This window comes from Prosopis cineraria, unplaced genomic scaffold (genome assembly GCF_029017545.1).
Source record: "Prosopis cineraria cultivar Desert tree isolate PC_DT_omini unplaced genomic scaffold, ASM2901754v1 PC5, whole genome shotgun sequence".
NCBI classification, from domain to species: domain Eukaryota; kingdom Viridiplantae; phylum Streptophyta; class Magnoliopsida; order Fabales; family Fabaceae; genus Prosopis; species Prosopis cineraria.
The window spans coordinates 4,807,923-4,832,183 of NW_026555336.1; the positions used below are offsets into that span (position 1 = coordinate 4,807,923).

Sequence of the window (24,261 nt, forward strand, 5' to 3'; positions counted from 1 at the left end):
ATAATAGTTAAAGTGTGCTAAGTTTAATTATTAATTTTTTTTAATTTTATATTATTCATAATCATTTTTTAGACATATATAGCTCATATTTTTTTTAAGAATTATGTTATTAAGTTAGTATTTTAATATGATAAATTAAAATCTTAATGGGTTATTACTTCAATTATAATTAAGTTAAGTTATACATAAATTATTACTTACAATCAAATACATAAGTGGCATTAGGAAGTTAAAGTTGTACGAACATTGTGATATGCTAATGATATTATAGACTACTTAGCATATTGTACACTTTATGCTTAGTTTGATATACATATAGTATTTACTTCTTCTAATGAGCTCTACTAACTTTTGGATCAGAATTTCATATAATTCCTTCTATTATATTTAGGTTTTCATTGCTATAATAACATTTTATAACTAATTATTACTAAGAATAATATGAATAAGTAATAACTACTCAAATTCAACTTTCTATAAGATTGAAGATGATTAGATATTAACTAGATTGATCACATATGAGATTCTTGTAATTATCATATATTGCAAAAGTTATTTGTATTCATTTTCAAAATTATTCAAAATGACTATTAACAAAATTTATGTGGTTAAAATTAATTTTTTATTAAAATAATTTTTTAAGATATTGAAAAATTATCTATAAAATATATTTTTATTAAAAGAGGGAGAAATATTTAGCTATTTTGAGAGAAGATAAAAATTTAATCATTTAGTTTATCAATTTTTGAGAAAAATATGGAGAAGAAAAAAGTAAAATATATTTAACATAAAATAATATAATACATATTTATAAATAAATTATATACTTAATAATTTTCATTTAAAAATAAAAATATAATTTAAAAATTTATTACAATGTATAAAAGAATATTATTTTAATATTTAAAAATTGTTTATTTTAAGTTCATTTTCCTAAAAAAATAATATTTACTGATAAAAAATAATATTTTATTAAAATTATAATTTAAATATTCATATAAATCATTTTGTCATATTAATAATTAAAAAAAAATAATATATGTATATCTTTTTAATCATATATTATTTGATATATGTGTATGCAGTTACATAATCTATATATTTAGTTTCACATATAATAACTGCAGGTAAATTTCAGTTCAACTGACAAAGAAGGAAGGTTTAAAGCTTGGAGGAGGGAAAGGTCAAGGGTTCAAACCTTGGTTTTGCCATATTTTACAACAAATATGTGACGTGGTGCGTGATGGTGATGTGGCACGTGAGGTGGTTTGAGAAGGCACACACGTGACAGGTGATGTGACATAAGATGATGGCGTGGCACATGAGGTAGCTTGAAGGGGCACACACATGGCAGGTGACGTGGCACGAGATGGTGGCGTGGAACATGAGGTGGCTTGAGGAAGTGCACATGTGTCTGTGACATGGCATGAGATGGCTAAGTGATGTGGCATTATCTGTTGAACACGTGGACTGTGACGTGGCATAAGATGGCAAGTGACGTGATATAATCTGTTGCATATATGGTAGGTGATGTGGCATCACTTAATGCACACATGGCAAAGTGATGCGGCATAAAGTAAATTATTATTTCTTAAAAAAACGTTTTGGCGACGACATTTGTTGCCGCTAAAAAGACTTTTAGCAAATTATTAGCGATGATTGTTATAGTGACGATTTTTAGCGGCAGAAAGTCGCTGCTAAAAACTTTTAACGATGATTTTTGAACTTTTGGTAGCAACTTTTTATTGTTATCAAAAGTTAATTTTTTTGTAGTGATAAGGAACAACAAGTTACCGTACGTGCATGCTAATAACTAGATATTGTAACAATTTTATAAACGCATGAGCGAAGAATAAACCGTGTTTAGGGCTCCGATTTCAACTGACGTTGTTTTATCACCTTTTAAACAAATGGAAACGTCATGTAAATATGAATTTTGTATGCTCCCACCAGGCAAGTAAAAAAAATATAGTCTAGTGGAAACAAAAAGCCGGTATAGATAGAGTTATATATACACAAACACACATAAGAAGACAACATGATGCATGTCTTGGCTCCAAAAAGAAGGAAGGGAGAAAAAGGAATAAAGAAAAGGAAGCTAAAGTGGGTGGTACATGCTAGACAAAGTTTAATTTCCTCACAGTCACAGGCGTGTGAATAATCATCCGGTGCTTTCTCATAAAGTGAACCCCTCGCCAACTTCCAACACATTCCTCGTTCATATTCAGAATGTCGTTTCAGGTTTCCTTCACCTGCTAGCTATTTCAGCACTCCCACGACAAGCTCCATATATTCATAACACTCTCTTCCACTGTTCTCTCCATCACCTTCCACCACTACAATACAGAAGTGCTGATCCCAACCTTGTTCCCATGGTTTTCTTGCCTTGGAGGCTATCTTTACCATAATGATCACTTGCCCTCACTTTTCTGTTCTTTCTATGCAACTGAATCTACAAGATACCATTTGACCTTGTTAAGGGTCATCTCTTACTTCTTTTACAGCACTTTGGTTGGATCGATCCGCATATAATTCGCTGATCTTACTGAGAGTACTATATATGGGTGCTCTTTCTGTGTTGCTTCTTGTGCTCATCATCTTCTGCAATTCTGGTTTGCTTGGCATAGCCAGCGGTTTCTTCAACTTGACGAGGGTCGACACTTCCTGTGCTGAGAATAATGTCTCTTGCAAAGTAGATTTTGAAGACAAGAGAGGCGTGCCAAATGGAGCTAACCCTCTGCATAATAGGTAGATTGGATCAAAAGCATAGTTTAGCATCTCGAGGGATGAAGGAATCTGCTATTCTCTCTTTCTTTTCTTCTTGTTTGGATGTTGTTGCTGTCATTTGAAACAAGACAAGAGCATATTGGGAAATTGAGTTAAATATGGACTTCTTTTGTCTTTCTAGTGGTGATCTGACATGCTTGTGCATGAGCTGTCCCCCTAGGTTCGGTAAACCTCTCATGGACAGTCTTGCATGCCTGTCTTATTTTATTACTTGTATCTCGTTTTCATGAACTGTTTCAATCATTAAGTTATCATGCCATATATATAAACTAATTAATTAACACCTCTACTAGCCACTATCTCTCCTTATCTCAAAACCTGCTTTCCTATCCAGGCATAAAACGACCATTTTTCTTGATGTACTAAAGATAAAGTTTTTCAAATCGTTCGTTAGGAGAATGAGCACTCCATTGATTATTTTAGTTAATTAATGAACAACATTGTTTGATGATGAGTTGTGGCCATAATCAATCAATTAAAAACCTTACAGATGATTCTTGAAACCAAGGAAGTAAGAACTATGTACATGAAGCCAATAAGAAAAGGCGAAACCGGAATCAAGTGCTCGTGACCGATTTAAGGGAAAAAGAAAGGAAGATATCTCGAAGTTTGAAGAGGTCAAAGGAATGATTTTTACTAGATAGAAAGGAGGAGAGACAGGTAGAGAACGTAGCTTGCTTTTTTAAAACACGCGTATGCACACAAAGTTGTAAGCTTTTTGTGTTGTTTTCCTTTTTGGGGGGTTAATAAAGTTGGATGTTTTATAGTGGATGCGATGAGGTCTCATGTGCATCATGTGCAGATGAAAGGAGAGATCTACTAACTGGTTGGGGTTGGTGAATAGTAGAGGATGATTCTTTGGCAGCTGTTCCTGTGTTGAGTTCACCTTAATGTTCTCTTTTCTTGTCTTGTTCATTCCCTTGTGCCCCTCCTGGATCTACGCAAAATGGTGGGTGAAAGAAGTCAGAAATAGGGAAAAATGAAACTTGAAAAAGTGTTGTGCTTATATGTAAAGCTTACAATATATACATGATGAGTGCATATATTAGAGTTAAATATGTATAAATTTTGGTTTACATTTAATTAAATTTATTAATATTTTATACTTATTTAATTAATATTGATATATTTTCAAGAATTCCTCTATAAAAGATCTACTCTATTGTTATTTTATATTGTGCAAGTAAAATACAAAAAGATAGAAGCAAACGAAGAAAATCAGCTTATATATATATATATTGAAAAGGAAAAAAGAAGCTGCGTGACCAGCCATATGAATTGATTAATTGAGGGGGAAATAAAATAAAATAAAAGAAAAAGAAAAAAAGCAAACAAAGACGCAGGCCATGGAGCATGTAGTGTTATATATATATATATATATATATTAGAGTCCTACACGGAGTAGGAATGAGAGAAGTCTTAACTTTATTATAAACACTCCTTTCTATGAAGAATAGAGAATCCAATCACTTTTCGAAACAGTTCAAGAATTTTCATGAAGGATGGAAGAGATTATTAGGGAGTTCTTCACTTCTTAATTATATTCTCTTCTAATTCCTTATTTTTTTTTCCTATGATTTGTTATTCATGATTATGAGTCACTACCAAAAAAACTCATTTTGCAATGGATTTTACCCTAATTTTGGGAAGGAATTGGCGATGAATAGCCTTCTATCATTATTTTGCTGGTCACAAATTTTTTGTGACGGAATTTCAAAATTAGTTGCAATTTGAGATAGATAGTTTAGATGGAATGTTTGTTTCTAAATTGGGACAAATGTTGGTGTCACAAAGGTATCCTAAACTTGTGATAGATTGCGTTGTCAAATATTTGTCCCAAAAGTTTGTGAAGAAAATTGTCCGTTGCAAATGTGTGTCAATATTTGTGAAGAAAAGTTTGTCGCAACGCATTACAAATTCTGTGAAGGGCTATGTTGACACAAATCCATTGCAAATCTATGCCTAAAAGCAAAACAATCTTTAATTATTTATTTAATTTTAATTGCTATTTCCCCCAATTATTACTTTACAATCTCAACTTGTAACAATAATTTTATATATAAAAATCAGCAAAATTATTATAAATTTAGCTTAAAACATTAAGAACAATGATAAGGATGATGAAGCACAATGAAGGAGCAAACCTTTTGTTCTTGTAGAGGGACTTTCCATAATAATTCCTTCTAACCACTCGAGAGAGCTCCTTACGCCATTTAGGAATAGGTATCTTTTTCAGTATAACCAGACAGTTTCCAACCTATACCTCCATACATTCTGCACACCCAACTGAGAATAATTACAATAAGGTGTTCAAGATGTCTTGGCCAATTCTCAAAAAAGTCTAGAAACAACTACCTCAATCAAATGTCAAATGATAGTGAAATCATTCAAAAGTATTTAAAATAGTTAAATAGCACCATAATCACTAAAAAATCAAATAGAAGCATGAGTTTTATCATCATCTTCATCATCCACAGGAGGCATATGCTTAAGCAAGATATTAATATTCTTTTGACAATTTTGGAGCTCTTATTACTGCTCATTTATTATTAACTCAAGCTTTTTGTTCATCTTTGTCAAAACATTCACGCACTTTTGCAGCTTATTCTCAAATTTTAGATGGAATGTTGTATAATACGAGGCATCATCTATATAACAAGAGCCTTGACATGAAGGAGTCTTAGATCCAATGTCAAAAATGCATCTCTTCCTATTAACACCACCAACAGCCTTCAACCACAATTCTATATCATCAGCACAATCGGTGGATCCATATATAGAAAGTTCTCCCTAATTAGAGGATTCACTAGATCTCTATAAAGTCATGAAATGTTTCTATAAAAATATAGGTGATTAAATTATAATTTAACTAAATTTTATAACTCAAAAAATTGAATGATAGGCATTCATTTAACTTATCAAATTGAAAAAGTGTCTGTAAAGAAAATTAAAATGCAAAAGGTTTAACATTCCATAAAAAATACAATAAGAGGTACAGTTTTACATCAATTTCATTCAAGTTTACCTCATAACTTTATCAAGCATTAACAAAATTCCAATAATAAAATGAATCCCACATAAGCAGTCAAGCCTCTGGCTATCAGTATATTCCCAATGACAAATCAAAACAAAGAAATACTCACTCCATTAAAAAATATAAAGCATTTTTTGAGGAGTTGGATGTTCAAAAATATAAGGCATTTTTAGTCTTTTGAGGTGTAATTATTACATTTTTTTTAAATTGTCCTTATTGATGAATGACTTTATATTTATTATAGGGTATTTAATAGAGGTAAATATAGAAAGATAGGGTTAGTTTGAAAATAGATAACTATTTTATTGAAGGGCAAGATTCGCTTAAAAATGCCTTATATTTTTTGGCGAAGGGAATATATATAAATTTACATATATGTTAGCCAACCTTTAATTAATAAGTTGTCCAAATTTTTTATTATAATGTGTGCACGCTTAAAAAGCTCAACCATTGTTGGCTCCCTCCCAAGTTCTATAATCTACAGTTATTAAGTATAATTAGAAATATTCATTCAATATGAAAAATAATTAGTAATTTGATTTGAAAAACTTATCATCCTTCTTTTATGCTCAAATACAAAAATGCTATTACATCTATTATTCATTCCTCCATTGACAGAGGCTTGATTTTCTGTAGCTTTTTTTTTGTTATGATATTTTGGCTTATTCCATTATGCTTTTAATTCTTTCCATACTATTTTTGGAATCCAATTGGGCCTAATACCTGAACTTTAGACTCTAGTCATGTTTTCTCAAGATGTCACCACACTTTTTCTTCCAATTAGCTTTAATTCTTGCATCATTTTGTGGTAGTCATTTAAAAGTTTTATGTGTATAAAATGAAAGATTCATAAATTATCAATGAAATAAAGAATAAGAATTCAAAATGTTCAAATAGAAATACCAGATTCATTCAGAGGACTAATAACTTTGAACTTTAGGAGGTGTATTTTCCATTTTGAAACATGGGTACTCAAATTTGAATTTGATAATGAAAAGGAAACTCCTAACAACATTGGTAGGGTTGAACCTACAGTGAGATGTATTTTTGCGAAATGATATTATGGTTTTAAACAGAAAATGCAACTTTAGAGTGCATATATCGTTGTAGAGCGTTCGTTGAGCTGTGCTTTTATATTCTGGAGGGAGGGTGTTCGAACCATGGATCTTTCTAGCTTTCATATTTTTATAAGCGTGATTTAAAAAAAAAAATTGCACCCACAGATTTGACCACGTGATCACTAGTAAGAAAAAGAAAAGTATAACTTTAGGTTCCTGTATTTTCTTTGATATTTAAGGTTTCTACATTTTTATTTTTTAATGTTTTAGGTCCCTCCATGAACAAAGTGCAGGAATTTTTGAGGGACTTAAAACATTGAGAAATAAAAATATAAGGACTTAGAACATAAAAGAAAAATATAGAGACCTATAGTAAAATGCGAGCAAAATATAAGGGCCTAAAGTTATATTTTTTCACAAGAAAAATAACTTAGCATCGAATAGTCCAAATGCCATTCTATCATCACTTTTTAACATTATATATATATATATATATATATATGTATGTATGTATGTATGTATGTATGTATGTATAATGTCTAAAACATTTAAATTAATATTATATATTTTTATTTAGATCATGATCATATCATTAATATAAATTGGATTGTAGATTTTAGAAATCAATTGGATTGGATAACCTACCACATAATATAGCAAAAATAAAACTTTAATTATTCAATTGAATATTTGGTGAAACAAAGGTCTAAGAAATGTGAGGTGTATATAGTGATTCTAAGTAAGCTAATAATATGATTAGTAGAGAAGTTAAATAAGATTACCCTTGCCATGAGATTGTTAAGAAACTATAAATCACTTTTAATTAGAGACTAGAATTTGCACTAGTATTTTAATTATAGAGAGAATAATATAATCAAAGATCCCCCTCTACTTATATTTCTATTAACTAATGTCAGTAATTTTCAAACTAAAAATTTACAAGAACTCGTGTTTCATCATTTTAACTTTAATTATAATCACTAACATATTATTCTAATCAAATAATATATAATTAAATAATAAAAATTAATTATAAATATATAATTTATATAAATCAACAAAAATGAGTATCAATATATGTTTGTTTTCAATTATAATTAAAAAATGACATCTTTATTAAATAAAAAAATTAAAAATATATAATTTCATTCAAATTAAATAGACCCAATATCATATTTAATATAAAAATAGTTACAATAAAAAATATAAATATGTGTCACCAAATATTTTGTGACAGATTTATCATGCCTCTGTGATAGAATTCATTGTGATGGAATATTACATTCAAACTACACAAATACTTTTGGGATAGCTAAATTGGTCACACTTTCCGTCCCAAATTCCATCGCAATAAATTGGGACACACAAATGCATCCCAAAATTTTGGGATGGAATTTAGCGTCCTAAAATCTAGGACAAATATTTGGGACGAAATTTGGAATGGGTTTTGGTTGCATTTGTGACTCTTTCAAGTTCATCACAAAATTCCATCCTAAATCTCCTGTTTTCTTGTAGTGAGTTTGGATTGCATGAGAGTGAATTCAATCTTAATTAAATAGGAACTAATTAACCAAAAGGTAATTAAGATACTTTACGAAGAATTGTTACTGTAATTGGTAAAGAGTTAATTTAAAGGATAGAGATTAGTATCTTATAAGGTGAATCCTGAACTCCAATGCTTCTATTGATTAGATAATCTTCATATTATTATTTAGTAATCTTTCTTATTTGTTCTTTTCTCATTTAATTCTCAACTCAAATATTTTTCTCAACTTTTTTATAAACTAGAGTTAATTGAAATAGTAGAAAACTTGCGCCCTTATGGGTTTGATGTAACATCCCAAAAGTTAATCTAAGGTTAAATTAATTAAGTGAGAGGCTTAATTAGTTAATTAAGATAACTACAAGTTAATTAAGGAGTTTGGATGATCATTTGGGTCTATTAGACCCTATAAGGGGTTTAAAATAGGGTTTGGAAGGCTATTGGACCACTTTAAGCCCAAATTAATAAGCTTAAGTGAGAGCCTCTATATTGTGACATTCACTGTGGTGCAAGGTGTTATGCTTTGCGACGGATGCATTGAAAATTTAATTCCAAGTTTTACGTCTTGGGTTGTATCAGAAGTGATATTTTTGAGTAGAGAATAAGGGAGAAACAATCTATTAGGGTTCATCTTAGGAGGAGATATGAGGGCTTTGGAGCTTGTAATCTTGTAGGTAAGTCTTCTCTTCTCTCTTTCTACTCTCCTTCACATTTTTCTTTTTCTTCTTTGGATTGTGAGAGTAGGGTCTAAACTAAAGACCAAGTCGCAGCCACTCTAATGACTTTAATGAAGTCTAATAAGAGTTATTTAATTTTCTCACCTATAGTTTGAGTGGGTAGCAACATTAAATGCCATTAATGAGGGTTTTAAAGTTAACCTTAATGTTAAATAATTAAGTTTAAGCTAATAAGATTAGCTAACAGTATCTATTAAGTTTAATGAGAGTTAAATAAGCTAACGGAAGTGAGTTTTGAGATTATTTTTAGTTAATCACACTTAATAAGGGTATTATGCTTTAATCATGAATAAAGATTAATTAATAACAATTAGTCATTAATGCTAATTATTGGTAGAGTATTGTTTTGAAGATTATATTGGGAGGAAGCTCCTTTGAAAATCCAAAATATATTCTTGGGGTGATAGCCCAATAATAGAGGCAATTGAAAATTTAATTTTAGTATACAATTGTGTTTGCCAATTGTAATTCTATAATGCTTTTAATGGCATGGAATATGTGGTAGAAGTATGAGTATGACTATGTAGCCTTGATGGTTGTTACTTGAGTTGTGAAACTTGTTCCTTTGTGTTGAAGTTATTATTGGTGGAAATATGTGCCCTATGATTGATGTTAGATTTGATGAGCTTGAATGGAGTATGTATTGATGATGTGAACATGAGTATGCCCATGCATAAATATGTGCCTTGAACTTGCATTATCATGGATTAGTGGGAATTCACTACTTCTAGCCCTGAGTGTCTAGGATCCTTATTTGATATCGAATTAAGATGAACTTAGAGCCATTTGTTAAAGTATTTATTTATCTCCTTGATTGGACGTTTGAGTTGAAAATTAGGTGTCCTGGAAGTTAGGATTAACTATTGTCATATCTGTGTTGTTTTGCTATATGTATCATGGCAAAATGTTTGCTTGGCTATGGTAGACGTGTCATTTGTGTTGGTCGTGGTGAGTGGCCTTTATGCCGCAAGTCATGAGGATTTGCCTAAAAATGTTGAAATGACTATTTTGCTCTTGTTTAAACTTGTTTTAATGCTTAACTATTTTTCAATGTTTGCAAAACATTTTATACTATGAATTTAAATGATTTTCAAGGGCCTTGACTTGCAATCTTTGCTTTCAAAAATTTTCTGGTGTCCTAATATTTAAATAATTATCAAAGTAAATCCTTGAATCTTTCCTTAGTCAAAATTGATCTTAATAGTATTTGTTAAGCTTATTAGATGAGTTTAAATATGGTTAATGTCGGAGGTCATTACATTTGACACTTGGAATACTTCAAATAATTTTATTATTGCGATTTCATATACTTGTGGGAGCGATCAACTTTTTGGCATCGTTGATAAGGGAGGCTAAATTTTTTTTATATCTTTAAATTTTAATTTTTTTCTATTTTTAAAAAAACATATTCTGTTGCTTTTATTTGATTTTTGTTTTAATATATATGTTGATTTGGCATTGCAAAATCCTTGATGATTTTGAGTTGACTTTATTAATCCAAAAATTGAACATCTTTTCAAAGAAAATAGGAAAAAATGGGTTTGAAAACAACTATATGTTAAGGCACCCCTTTGGAAAGATGTTAAGGTGCCAAATGTGATTTCTAACCCTTTTTTAGTTCAACTAAGTACAAAGACACGCAATTATGCATTTAAAATATATCATCTCAGTAGCTTGCCACAATTTAATGGGCATTCAACTAAAGATGCCTTGACTTTGATCAAAAGGTTCTATAATGTAGTGTTACTATTACCCTTTAAAGAATTGAATGAGGACACTTTAGGCCCTTTAAGCATCATTACAAGGTTTGATCCTAGGAGGTGTATGAAAAAGCTTCACTTGGAAGATGACAACCCCTTAAATGACACTCATATTCCTTGAAAGATTAGTCTTGTTGCTGTTGATTGTGGGGATACCTTGAATAAAAAAAGGTTAAACAAGGAGGAACAAAAGATGCAATGTTTTCCCCATTGCTTGAAGGACATTGCTAGTGAATGGTTGTTGAATTTACATGAAGGGTCATTAATAACACATATGTGAAAGTCTATAAAGCATTCGTGTTTCTATTCTATTCACCCAATTGAATTGAAAAGATAAGAGAAAAGATATTTCATTTTTTAGAACTTAATAAGGAACCATTACATGGGACATGCATGGAAGCGCTTTAAGACTCTTCTAAATCAATGCCCTTATCATAACTTTATAATTTATGTTGGTTGATATATTTATAAAGCTTTAACCTCTTTTTTTATCATACCCAAGTTGATATAGCTGTAAATAGATATGGAGGTAATGTTACAGCTGTAGACATGATGAATGTATATGAAAAATTACCAAAAATTCTAGGCTAAAGGGAGTTGATCTTGGAAAATGGGTTGATGCATATGAAGTTAACACTACATATAATATGGCTGCACAACTTAAATGGTGTGGCACATATAACTCCTTACTATAGTCAGGGTTAGTCTTATTTTAGGGTTTTAAATATATGCTCAATTATAGACTTCTAATATCATCTTTTTGTACACATCTCAAGTGAAACCTAACTTTGGTACCACTTTTTAGGAATAGGGAGCAATTGTTCAAAAATCGAGGGAGAGAACAAATAGGTGATAAAAAGTGGAGGATACCACATCTTAACAAACCTAAAGGTTATTGTATTCATTTGATTTGGTTCAAGAAGATTATAGATTGTGTAACATGCTTACTTCAATATCCACTTTTGGTATTAATAATCTCTCAAGCTAATCTTCCTGCACATCGTTGGGATGCTATAATAATTTAATGATAGATATCTATCGAGAATGAAGTATAGTATGAGCTTGCATGACCATACATGGGCTTGAGATCTATAGTAGCTTCACCATCAAAGTATTTTTAAGGCAATGTAAAACTGAAGTATTGAAATTTGTGTGGAGCAACTGGTCTATAAGTCTTTTTGATAAAGTAAAGCTAGCCTGATTGAAATATGAGACTTCCAAATTGTTGTCTTCATTTAAGACAAGATTTTGAGGCTTGATGTTGCAGTGAGCAAACCATTTTGATGACAAAAACATGGAGACTAGTTGCTAGAAGTAATGATGAGCTAATTTCTCTGTCAAACGGCACTTGCATATGATTTTCAAGTTAAGATCATTCAGCCTTTATCTTCATAACTTCATATATTTTGTGTATATTCAAGTGGTTATGAAAGTCGTGGATTATATTCACTTTGCAAACAATTATAGGTTCCAAGGAAGTTTCAATAGTTTTAAGTTTATTTATAGTCTTCATAACAACAATGGATTCATATGCTAATGAGAGTTCACAAAAAGACTTTAGTAAAGCTTTTATAATCAAGAAAATTTATCAATTGATAATTACCATGGATAGTAATGGTGCTAGATGACAATGAAAGGGTGGGTAGGGTTAATTGTATTTGTGGCGTCTTTAATATGGGGAGTTTATATACTCATACTTGAGAAGAAGATTGTTAGGATGTCCAAGTATAAATGGACTTGATTCAATGTAAGAGATCTTATATTAGATAAATTTTGATTTAATGACTAATATAATAAAGTGAAAGCTAAGTACCCATAAACTTGAGCCTTAAGGTTAAGTTTGGTATGCAAGCTTAAATTTAAAGGAATTAGGATTAGGATTGAGATTAGGAATGAGGCTTTAAAATTATATTTAGTATATAATAATAATTATATGGAATACTTACCTTCATTTTATTTTTCAGTTAAACATAAATTATGAAAAGATTATAATACCCTTTATAGTTAATTAAAAAAAAATCTAACCTCGGCATGAAACATCTCCTCCCTTATCACCATTTAACCCCAACCCTCCCTCCCTTTTTGTCGTGATTACTCTCTTTCTATCAAATGATAGCAGGGATGTTATTAGTGAAGGGGAGGATAAGGAAGATAGCTAAGGACAACCCATTTTTTGAGATTGACAAGTTAAAGGCTTTGTGACAATATTGGAGGGTGGAGAACAGAGAGTAGAGATGATGCACATAAAAACCAATAAACACTAGAAGTGTACGGGTTGCAAACATAGCTAATGGCAAATCAAGGTCAATTCCACAGAGAATTAAATAAAATGACAAATAGACATTAAATTCTCAATTTCATTCAAGTTAAGCAAGCAATTTATAATAGTAAATGATTTAGATTAAAAAAAAATAAAAATAGGCAACTAAGATTTTGAATCAATCTAAAGTCAAGAAACGATTAGGAAAGCATCCCAAAGTTCAAATCCCTCATTTGCTCTATTGCATTCAACTAACCAATTAAATTGATTTTAATTTTAGTTTTAAAGATTGAGACACTAGAATTAATCTTGAGTATCTTCCGATTACCCAAAATCCTCCTTAATTGTAACTAACAATTCCTTGCTAAAATTAGATTAAGAACATTAGGTTCAAATTCCTTCTCACCACTTAAGTCTTTTAGATACATTTCTATCCTAGAGGCAAATTAATTATAGTTCTTAAGTATTCAATTCCAATAGTCCAAATAGAAATTCCTTTTCTAAGTCCATTCTATTCCTCCAAATAATCACTTAATGATGGCCAATCATCAAGCAACACAAAGATATATTAGAATTAAAATATAAAACATCCATTAATCACAAAGTAATTAGTAAATCAAAATATAGTCGGAGAAAATGAGTTCATAAGACTCTAGAGTATCAAGATTTAGCCACATATAGCTAAATATAGTATCAAAATAGCAGAATAATGGGTCAAAATCAAATACATAGTAAAAAGAGAAAAGTGAAGGAAAACTTAACAAAAATGTGGATGGTGATGAGTAGTCTTATTCCCAAGTGCTCCAACATTGCCCTTAGACCTTAAGAGGAAATTAAAAACAAAGCCTCCCTTGAAAAACCCTATGTTCCCTCTTTTATTAGATAGAAAAATTGAAACTATGCGTTCTGCTGTGAAATCCATTATAACAGGCTCTATTTCTGGTTTAGAATTTGCTTTGTAACACCGACCTATTGTAGCAGCTGCTGTCGCGAGTAATCATTAAAGTCTAATTTTTTTTTCATTAAAATCATCATATTTTTCTTTCTCTACATCTTTCAAGCTTTTGCAATAGTTCCTAAAATTAAAATTATTCAAATTAATAATAAAAATTACTCTAAAAGAAATAAAAACATAATATTTACAAATAAGCTAATCAATACCAAGGTAAACACTAAACACAAGAAAATTAATAAAAAATCACTAGACGAGTCTCCAATATAATTGACCAATGCAACACCTCAAAATACATGAAAATATAGAGATCTTGATTAGCGATATTTGTCTCTCTTTCTTTTGTGTTGGACCTTCTCTTAGGAAGATCTACCAAATAAACTAGTTCTTTTAATCTTCTAATGATGTTTTTATTTTGGTCAAAGAGAAGAGAATTACTTGTTAACAGTATTGAGCGCATGCTTTCTTTGATTTTTTCTATTTATGCTAACCTTCCTGGTGGCTATTAAAATCATGTATTCATTTGGCACAAAATTTAGTCTATAAAAATCATGTTAGGAATTTTTATTGCTTTTTATATGGGGTTTTAACAAATGAGATTATTTTTGAGGATTCAAATATAATCTTATTTTCCTAGGCTGACTTTGTAGGCAAGGGAGGAGTCCGTCGGGGATAGTGGGGATGCGTACAGGATTTCGGGATGGTTAGAGGAAGCACGAGCTGAATGATGTGGAGAATGGAATTGCTTGCCTATACGGTATAAATTGACTTCACTACTATTAGAAGAACGGAGATGGCGAGCTTTGCAGTGAAGGAGATGAAGAAGGTGATCGGAGATGGATGAGAGTGGAGGGAGAAATGATGGGAGACACGGGAGGGAGAAGCTGATTAGCTTCATTTTAGAATTGGAGTGATTCATTTTTCTAGATATATTCATTATTATGATATTTTATGATTGAATTAAATTATTTTTCTTTTTTAGCTGGCACAAAAGTTTTAATTTTCAAGTCTTAATATTGCTTCACTCAAATTTATCGATCCAATAATATTCTTGCACTTTATCATTATTGTATTCGTATATAATTAATAGAAATAGCTTACATGTTCAAAGGCTTGTGTATTCTTGATAACAATAGTTATGATTGTAATTTATTTGACGAGTTATTTTTGTTATGAAATTTATTTGATAGTGATAATACTATCAAAATTTGTGGGTTTGGTGAATTAGATCTTGATTTATTTATAGAATATGTAGTGTGAAAAAGGAAATTAAAAAAAAATTTTACATACAAGAGTGCTTCTTTATGGAAAAGCTCCTATGGACTCTCTTATGGGAGCGCTCTCGATATAAGCGCTTTTCTCTGGTAGCTTTATAGGAGTACTTATGATGAGAAGCGCTTCGGTCTGGGAGTATATGGGAGCGCTCATCAATAAAAATGCTCTCGTAGACTTTCATGGAAGCACTTTCATCATAAGCTCCCCATACAAGAGTGCTTAAGAGTATGGGAGCACTTCATAGGCTGAAAAACAATGCTCCTGCAAGTCTTTTTTATAGTAGCGTGATTGAGAAAATTGGCTTAATAATAGAGGCCTAGAGGGCATTTTGATCCACAAAATTTCAATTCTAAGAATAAATCAATACCACTACCTCCCCTTATGAGTTTCACCAATCCTATATAGATAGGCTTCACCAATCCCAAGCTTTAGGCAACCCACCCTACCAAACATCTTAATATATATGGGCTTTATCAATCTAGTCTCGATCTTTACCCTTCTAATGCCTCATACCAAACAGGGCCTAAGATTTTAAGTTAAGATATAACGTCTTATGTTACTCATTTATTCTCCTCCTTTTTTCATGTATTCAAATTTTATTTCTAACAAGTGGTATTAGAGCCGCGTATGAGCTATATTAAAAGCTTGAAATTTCCCACAAATTTGAGCGCAAAAATAGGATTGATCCTGGTTGTATCAAAGACTTTTGTGTGTTAAACCATCTGAAGTCCAAATTTCAAAATGGGACTAACTTTGATTATACAAGTATATGATATAATGTAGTAGAAAGACCCATGAACTTGAGCTTAATACTTTGATGAAATTAAACAGGATAGGAAAATAAGATCACGCTTCTTGCTTTTTTGGGATTTTAGATGTGTAAATATGGGATCCCATCCCCTTATCCTAATCTCTTTCTCTTAATTTTAATATGAAGGAGGATCCGAATTTAAGAAATATTAAATAGTAAAACTAAAAATAATTTTAAGAACAATAAAGAAACCAATCATTTCTTAAAAATTATTCAAATAAAAAAATTCACACGATACTATATAACAAAATAATAAATATAATAAACCATCGCCCAAGTCGTGAACCAGCTTCATTAATAGATGACAAAATACAATACACCATGCACGGGTATATATAGAGCCATCACAAGCATTGGCTCGGCTCCTTCTTATTCCAAACCATGGCTGCGTCTCAAGAATCACTATATACACATTCGTAGTTTGGCATACCACACAACGTTTGATATGTCACTCAAACCTGTACGTATTATACAGAAAACGGTGTAGAAAATAGGACAAGTACGTACGTCGTAGTGTATAGGAATAATTCGAAGGAGTGCATATAACTTTGCCGACAATTGAAGGGTAAACGAATGAGGCTAAACGCCGAGAAGGCACTCGGATGGGGTCACAGGGAAGCGTGACCTGTCCTTACAATAGTCATATATCATGTGGTTGACACGAACCCACCTGTACATTCTAGCATCGATTCCATTAAGAGCTTGGTAAGCAGGACCTTCCCACCAATTTCTTGGGTTAGACGCGCAATTCGCAGGTCCTGGTACAGGACAACCTTCGATGTCGAAATCCTTGTAATATGCGTAGAATGGTGCTTTGCTCCAATCTATCTTCTCCAACCCTCCCCTCGTTGCCCAATCATCTGCCTCCCACAACGTTGAATACACCCCCATTGCCTGCATCTTTGGGTACGGAATTCCCCTCGCTTCATTGTTCTTGTACACTCTGATCGGGACATCATCAACTTTGAACCTGCATATATATAGACATAATTTGCAACACATAAATTAACCGAGGTTCAACGTACGTAAATGATCATATATTTGTGGTTGAATATATTGACTTACACAATCTGGCGACGATTCCAGAGGATAGCGTAGGTGTGGAAGTCGATGGAAGGATCAAACCAGAGGTTGACTCGTTGTTCTCTATTTCCCTGTCCGTGGACAAAGATGTTTGTTTGAACTGTGTATGGCTGACCGCTTCGGTTTCCCAAGAACTCGAAATCCAGCTCGTCCCGAACCGCGTTCGTGTCCGAGTTCATCTGCGTACCGTGCACGTTTGTAAAGAACATGAAGTACTTGACTCATACAGATATATATGTTTGTTTGCGTGTGTGAATTCTTACATAGAAGGCAGTGACAGTTCCGGCAGAGTCTCCGGCGACGAGCTTGATCTTCATGCTAATACGGCCAAACATGTACTTTCTGTAGGAAGCGAAACCACACCCTGAACAAACAAGATTGGCGGTATTATATAGAATTCATTAGTTAGTTCAAAAAGAAGGGAAGAGAGATGAACCAGAGTTTCGGTCAAGAGTGAGTTGGACAGTGGTGCCGATTTGCTTGAGATGGTAATTAGACCACGTGACTCGAAAATCCTGGGCAAAAGTGGCAGGTCTCGCCGAAACACACACAGATGATGCCACAACCCATAACAGTGAGCAAACTCCAACGTGTCTCCAACTGTAAAATACAGCCATATATCCTTACCCTATAACGTTTATGGGGACTCGTTTAGTATTGCACTTTTGGTTGATTCGGAGTGGACATGGCATACACACAAGATATATATTTATAGAGGGAGAGCGCTAGAGAAAAAGTTTGAGAAAGACGAAAAAATATACAAGGAGACTATTTCAAAGGAGATAGCTTTCGAGACAGCTAATGACGAGGCGTCATTAGGGCCTACATACCGTAAAGCACTTCTGTAATTTTGTGAATGGGAAAGAACGTAACGGCCTAAACATTCATGTGTGGACTTGCACTTTGAATGCTATGAATGACGGATGGATGATCAACATCGATCGATCCCACTAATTTTCTCACCTGTATTTTCCACGCGTGCGTGTGGGGGATGTAGACTATATGCTCTTTCACAATACTACTAACTATATACGCATTTAAATATACAAGCTAGCATCAATATGGGATTTACGTTTGTGAATTTTTAACCTGTTACGCACTCTGTGTTGAATTAATTTTAACGATGTATATATGGCAGAAGTAGTATGGACTGATCCATCTGAGCCCACGAGTCCACGACGTCAAGATTATCTAAAAAAAAAAATTGAAAAATTTGTAGAACATTGGTACTGTTATGGAATAAACGCAAACAGGGCCTAGTATAGATAGGTGTGGGAAAGAGGAATAATAAATGGGAGAGGTCAAAACAAAGGGCCTGGTTGGTGACAGAGGAATTGAAGTCTCCATTATTTGGGTTTGGGAGCAAAGCAAATACATCTGTGGACAGCCAACAGAGAGGTTGATTGATTTCGATTCCAAGGCTCCCATCACTCCTATCCTTGGACCACTTCATTAAACTCATAATGCACCAAATTTTAAAAGAAAGTTAAATTGTTGTATGATTATGCTCCCAAACATATGGCTAAGTTTCGTTTTTCCAATAAGAAGTTCAAGTTCAGGGTGTGGAAGAGCTCTACCTTCTTGAACCCCACTTTAATCCTTCCAATTTAAGATGACAGAGAAAGTAAAGGAGCCTGTTATTATTTCCTAGTGCCACAGTTGGACCAAGCACTTAAAGAGTTAAATTCAACTCTTTATACATGGTGTGACTGTATAATGTGAGTTTTCTTTCCTATGTGGGAAGATTGTAGATATATATGGTATGGGGGTTTGTTATTGTCCCCTCTTAGAAAAAGGAATTAAATTAACATTGGAGAGAGTTCTATACCTTCTTATAGTTATAAAATAACCCTTTTATTCTTTCACTTTAAGATAATAGAGAACGTAAAGTGTAGAATTAAATTAAAATGGTTTTTTTTTCATATGAATTAATAACTAGTATCTGTAATTAACTTACACAACTTCAAAACATAGTAATAATAGAAAAGAAGCACGCATGACAGCTACATCTTTAAACTGGAAAATCAGGAAGGTTTAGTGGGGCAAGAGCCAAGCTAAGAGAGGGGAAAACTCTGTTTGTTTTCTAATCACTTCTATTCATTCCAGCTGTACACAGATACTCCCTTCCATTCATAACATTTTTCACAAGCTATTGTTGCTGTAATTTTAAAAAGTATCTTTCTAATTTTACAATTACGTTAACTAATGTGCAATGAGTAATTATGCATGAAAAATCGTGGGTGAAATTTTAAAAATTGAATTTTCTTAATATACATGCGTTATATAGAAAGTATTTTTCTATATAGTTAAATTTCTTGAAAAAAAATAAAGCATAAAGTCGAAAATACCTTTCATTGGGGGATGTCATTGTTGAAGTATTTATTAGGGGGAAAAAGGAATAAGGACAAGAAAATTTCTCTTTATTTCAACTCAATTCTCATCGCAATAAAAGTAGGGTCCAAAATTTCTCTTCAGAAAAGTGCTAAGGATTGGATAAGAAGGGTGTATATATGTCCTCTCTAAACTTGTTTTTTTCCAAAGAATAATTATAATAAGCCAATTTATCACCGGATGGCTTCATAATAAACCTCCACTCACTTTATTACTACCAAGAGACAGAACAGACAAAGGGCGACAGCTACCTCTTGAAGGGATGTATCTCAGTGTGAGTTATAAAAAAAAAAAAAAAATCTGCTGGTTTTTGTTGGAATATCTCAGCTTGACTCGTCAATAAAATTTTGTATTTGCTTCCACAGGTTATACTCATAAACTTTAATTAGTACTATTTAATGTAAAATGATTTGTGATATTACATAGTTACTTAAGACACACACACACATACACGCACGTGTAATGAATTTATGTAGAAGCACAATTGTCAGCTGTCATTTTTTGTACTCCGCCACGTTTTGGTGTGATTATTATATTCACTAGATTCTTTGGCCATTCCCTTTCTAAATGCCCAGGTTACGGTTTCCATTAATTCAAAACCCTAGTTGCTGTTATTGAGCTTTACTTATTTCTGTTAGCCAAAAAAAAAAAAAAAAGAAAAACATGTACTTATTTCTTTGCAGACAGTCAATACATGAGCTGGCTTGACAAGGCCTTATGATGAGAAGAGCTTATATACTGTGGAGAGAGAGAATTAATCTTATGATTATATTCTCGTGGATATTTAATGGAGAAAAGAAGTCCATTATTTTTACGCATAGAGATAGATGAGTTTGAGATGGAGTGGTGTGTCAACATCAGCTAGGCGTAGAGAGAATATAATACAGATGAGTCATTGGGACGTGTAGTTGGGAATTTGCAGAGATGAAACTTGAAAAACATGGTTCAGTTTTTGATCAGTACAAAAAGCAACAGCTATATTCATATCATTGATGGAAAATGGAATCGCACCTTTCGTTTTCCCAGCATGCACCAAACTAGCAGAGAGCCCACCTATGGTGTAAATTGGTGAGGCTGGGTCTGGGACCCAACATGATTGAATATGAGTGACGTTCATGGGCCTGTTGTATGTGTTCACAAGCCATCGTTTTTCTTCTTCCACTTGCTTATTGGATTGCCATTCAGATGTGAACGTGAAGACAGACATCCACCAATAAGAAAAGACCTTTTCTTTTCATTAATGTCTTTGCTCAAAATATTTAGTGCATTTAACATTATTTACTAATTACTAATTCAAATATTGTTTATAACAAAGGTTGGAACTCAAAATTAAACTTAGATATCAAGTTTTTGTATTTGTTCCAATTTTTGCTTAATAAGAAAAATTAATCATCTAACTTTAGTTGGGAATGAGAGGGAGTATAAGAGAGTCTAAATAAGCGTGCAACAATATACAAGAAGATAGTTAAAAGTGATGAGCTGGAGACTGTCATATTTTAATCCAAAACTTTTAAAATTGTGATCCTATAGACCATTTCATTTATACACTGCTTATTAAATACATTTCTATCTAATGTGGGATTTTCGATGACATCAAATTAAGACCAAGGCTTGACCAATTTTGTGCTTCAAATAGTGTGCAATTACAAGCTTTGGATGATAAACTAAAGCTCCAATGCCACTTGTTGGGTTTTAAAAAGCATCTCAAAACGGGGAGAAATGCAATGAGTAATGAGAGGATCTTTCGTATAAGTTTGTTTAACACCATTATCTTAATTTAAAACTGTAAAGCTATGAGTTCATAGATTCTTCAACTACATATACATAGATACATACATTTTGTTAAGCTTGACTTTATATATAATATGAGACTTCTCATATTGTGTGCATGTATATTTTTTAGCAATTTCCTTGGAGCACATCAAAAGAAAGACTTAAGTTATAATATTAAAGAACCACTTCAGGAAGAACCAAGACCTGAGACATGTCTAAGCGGTCAAAAATTATAAAACAAAGAAACTTAATTAATTGTTAATGTGATTACATGTTTTGATTGCCCTTATCCTAAGTGGCTACTTAGTTCTTATCCTAACACAGTTTGTTAAGAAGCCTTGTCCACCACTCGTCATGGAAGTTAAGAACAGATAGAGATTATTGAATAGTGGTTCTTCTCCTCTTAATTTGATGTGTACTTCTTAACCACTTTCATATATGCCACGTCACAGTGGGGTGTTTCACATCAAATAAGCCGTCAAAAAACCCTTATCTTGATCTTAATTCTTTTGGAAATTATATTATCCTGTTTTTTTTTTTTCAATTCTTCGATTGGATATATATTTATTTATATTATTGCAAACATGCGTGTTCACTTGAAAAGTTCAATTTCAAAACCATCTCAAAAGATGGTTTTATTATATGAACAGACGCTAACAGCTTTTTTTAACCCATGAAGCATACCGTGATTTTAAGATGCATATTATGAAATTAATTTCTTTGGCTAGCCATGAAATTAAGGTTTATGACACGATTAATAAAAATATATTATTGCGTTCACAATTTATTTAAAATATATAACCTCAATCCTTTCAATTGAAAAAAGGATAGTAAAATATTGACAAAAGTATATTTTTATCATCTAATTTATATAAAATTAATTTAATCCCTCAAATTTATAAATTATTTATATAATTAAATGCAATACTATATTTTTTATGAAATTTTTAAATGCGAATAAAACCTGCTTGAGTACTGATATCATTTTATATTTTAAAATCTATCTATCCGTAATCCATCTATTTATATAGTAAAGTAGAATGGTTATTATTGGACATAGTTAAAAAAATTTCACTGTAGCTCAACAACAATAACCATTGTACTGTTTTTCAAATTAATATTTTTAAAATCATATCTTTTCAAAAAAATAGTAATATAAAAAAGAATTTTCATATCAAATTTTTGAAATAATATTTGATTTTGATTTTTTATTTTTAAATTTTAGAAATTACTTCCTTTGTTTAAAAATGTAAGATATTTTTTAAGGAGTTGGATGTTCAAAAATATAAGACATTTTTAGTTTTTTGAGGTATAATTATTGTCATCTTTTCAGAAGTGCCCCTATTAATAATAACTTTATATTTATTGTAGGTATTTAATAGGGGTAAATATGAAAAGATAGGGTTAGTTATAAAGTATGTAACTATTTTATTGGAGGGTGAGATTTAGTTAAAAATACTTTACATTTTTGAATGGAGGGAGTATGTTTTAGTTTTTTAATTTATACATGACTAAAATTAGTTATTAATTTTTTAACGACTTATAAACATACTCAAAAAATCATTATATTAATATGAGTATATAGTGTATGAGTCTAGGTTAACGATTTTGTTTAACAATTTCAAAAATTCATTATATTAATATGCAATAGGCTAATGTTTTTAAAACTATAATGTTTTAAATTATACATGATAAAATCTTTTTGGTGCATGGTTTGGGAAAGAACTCTAGTTAAAAGAATGCCACTAAAACTTTGGTAAAAAGAGATAAAATTTCCAGCGGGACATGAAAAAAATAAATGCAATTCGAAGGTTTTCTTTAAATAAACCCAAAAAGTTATCCTTATCAAAAAGCAATAATTTCTTAGAAAAAAATTTCTTTGGATAAGCTACTCGTTCTTTTAGGTTTTCATTTTTTTCCTTTTTGGATTGAGTTTTTAGTAGGCTTATTTTAATTTTAAAATGTAACAGTGATTATATCAGCGTAACCTTTGTCAGAATTTAAAATTGCAAAGCTAGTATTTGCCATTTATGAGATGGAGCATGTTTAAATTAGAAAAATAAAACATTTTATAAAATTAAAAGATCAAATTAAAATTGATGACTTTCAATATTTTACTGAATGTGTTGGTGTTTTTAATATAATCAGAAGTCATTCATTTGAATTTTTTAGCAAAAATATAATTAAGTGGATGATTGTGTTTTAAAATAGGCATGGAAATGTGATTAAAAGTTAATGGATCAATTCTATCAATCATTCTAGGTTCTATACATGTAGAAAGGCCCAATTTATGAGCTCAAAGATGAAAATTTTGAAATTCGAGTCAAAGGAAGTAAATCTGGATAAGTCATATTCACTACTAGCATGATTTTAGTAAAACACAGTTTTGATCTTCAGTGAACTTTTAGGGTTAAAGGACTCATTTTCAATCACTCTTGACTTCTAGTTGTTGCAGAACATCCAAGGAGAGCAAAAGAAGTCAAATAAGGGTTGGAGAAGCTTGAGTTTAGTGAAAAATCAAGGATTTTGCTCAAGATTTGCTCCAATTAAGCTTTTCTTCTCCTTCTTCTCTTTACTTTGCTGTATATATTGCTGATTTTTGTTGTCATAAAGCAATGTGGGGCTCATTTTCTCTTAATCTATGATAGTTATGAACTGATTCTTAGATTAGAGCATGTTTGAACCATTTATTTGAACTTAATATTAGTTTTATTTACTTAATCTTATACTTATTTGTCTATTTAATGCTTGGCTACCATTGAGTGTGAAATTGGGGGTTTAAGTTTTGCCCTGGAAG

At 31.5% G+C, this 24,261-nt stretch overlaps 1 protein-coding gene, 1 long non-coding RNA gene and 1 other non-coding gene across 3 annotated transcripts; all 3 read right to left on the reverse strand.

Annotated features, from left to right (window-relative positions):
- Positions 1-2,026: 2,026 nt before the first annotated feature.
- On the reverse strand, positions 2,027-5,052 carry LOC129310441 (uncharacterized). The gene is made up of 3 exons (XR_008593115.1): positions 4,932-5,052; positions 3,612-3,724; positions 2,027-2,737 (listed from the first exon to the last, which is right to left on the reverse strand). It is a non-coding gene; the product is annotated as an uncharacterized LOC129310441 (long non-coding RNA).
- A 6,197-nt stretch (positions 5,053-11,249) lies between these two features.
- Positions 11,250-11,360, reverse strand: LOC129312240 (small nucleolar RNA R71). Its single transcript, XR_008593487.1, has one exon. It is a non-coding gene; the product is annotated as a small nucleolar RNA R71 (small nucleolar RNA).
- A 5,133-nt stretch (positions 11,361-16,493) lies between these two features.
- Positions 16,494-18,001, reverse strand: LOC129311588 (probable xyloglucan endotransglucosylase/hydrolase protein 6). The gene is made up of 4 exons (XM_054953926.1): positions 17,737-18,001; positions 17,564-17,664; positions 17,283-17,479; positions 16,494-17,187 (listed from the first exon to the last, which is right to left on the reverse strand). Exons 1-4 carry the CDS (start codon positions 17,915-17,917, stop codon positions 16,797-16,799), a joined length of 870 nt encoding a protein of 289 aa, XP_054809901.1. The 5' UTR covers positions 17,918-18,001; the 3' UTR covers positions 16,494-16,796.
- Between the last annotated feature and the right edge of the window lie 6,260 nt (positions 18,002-24,261).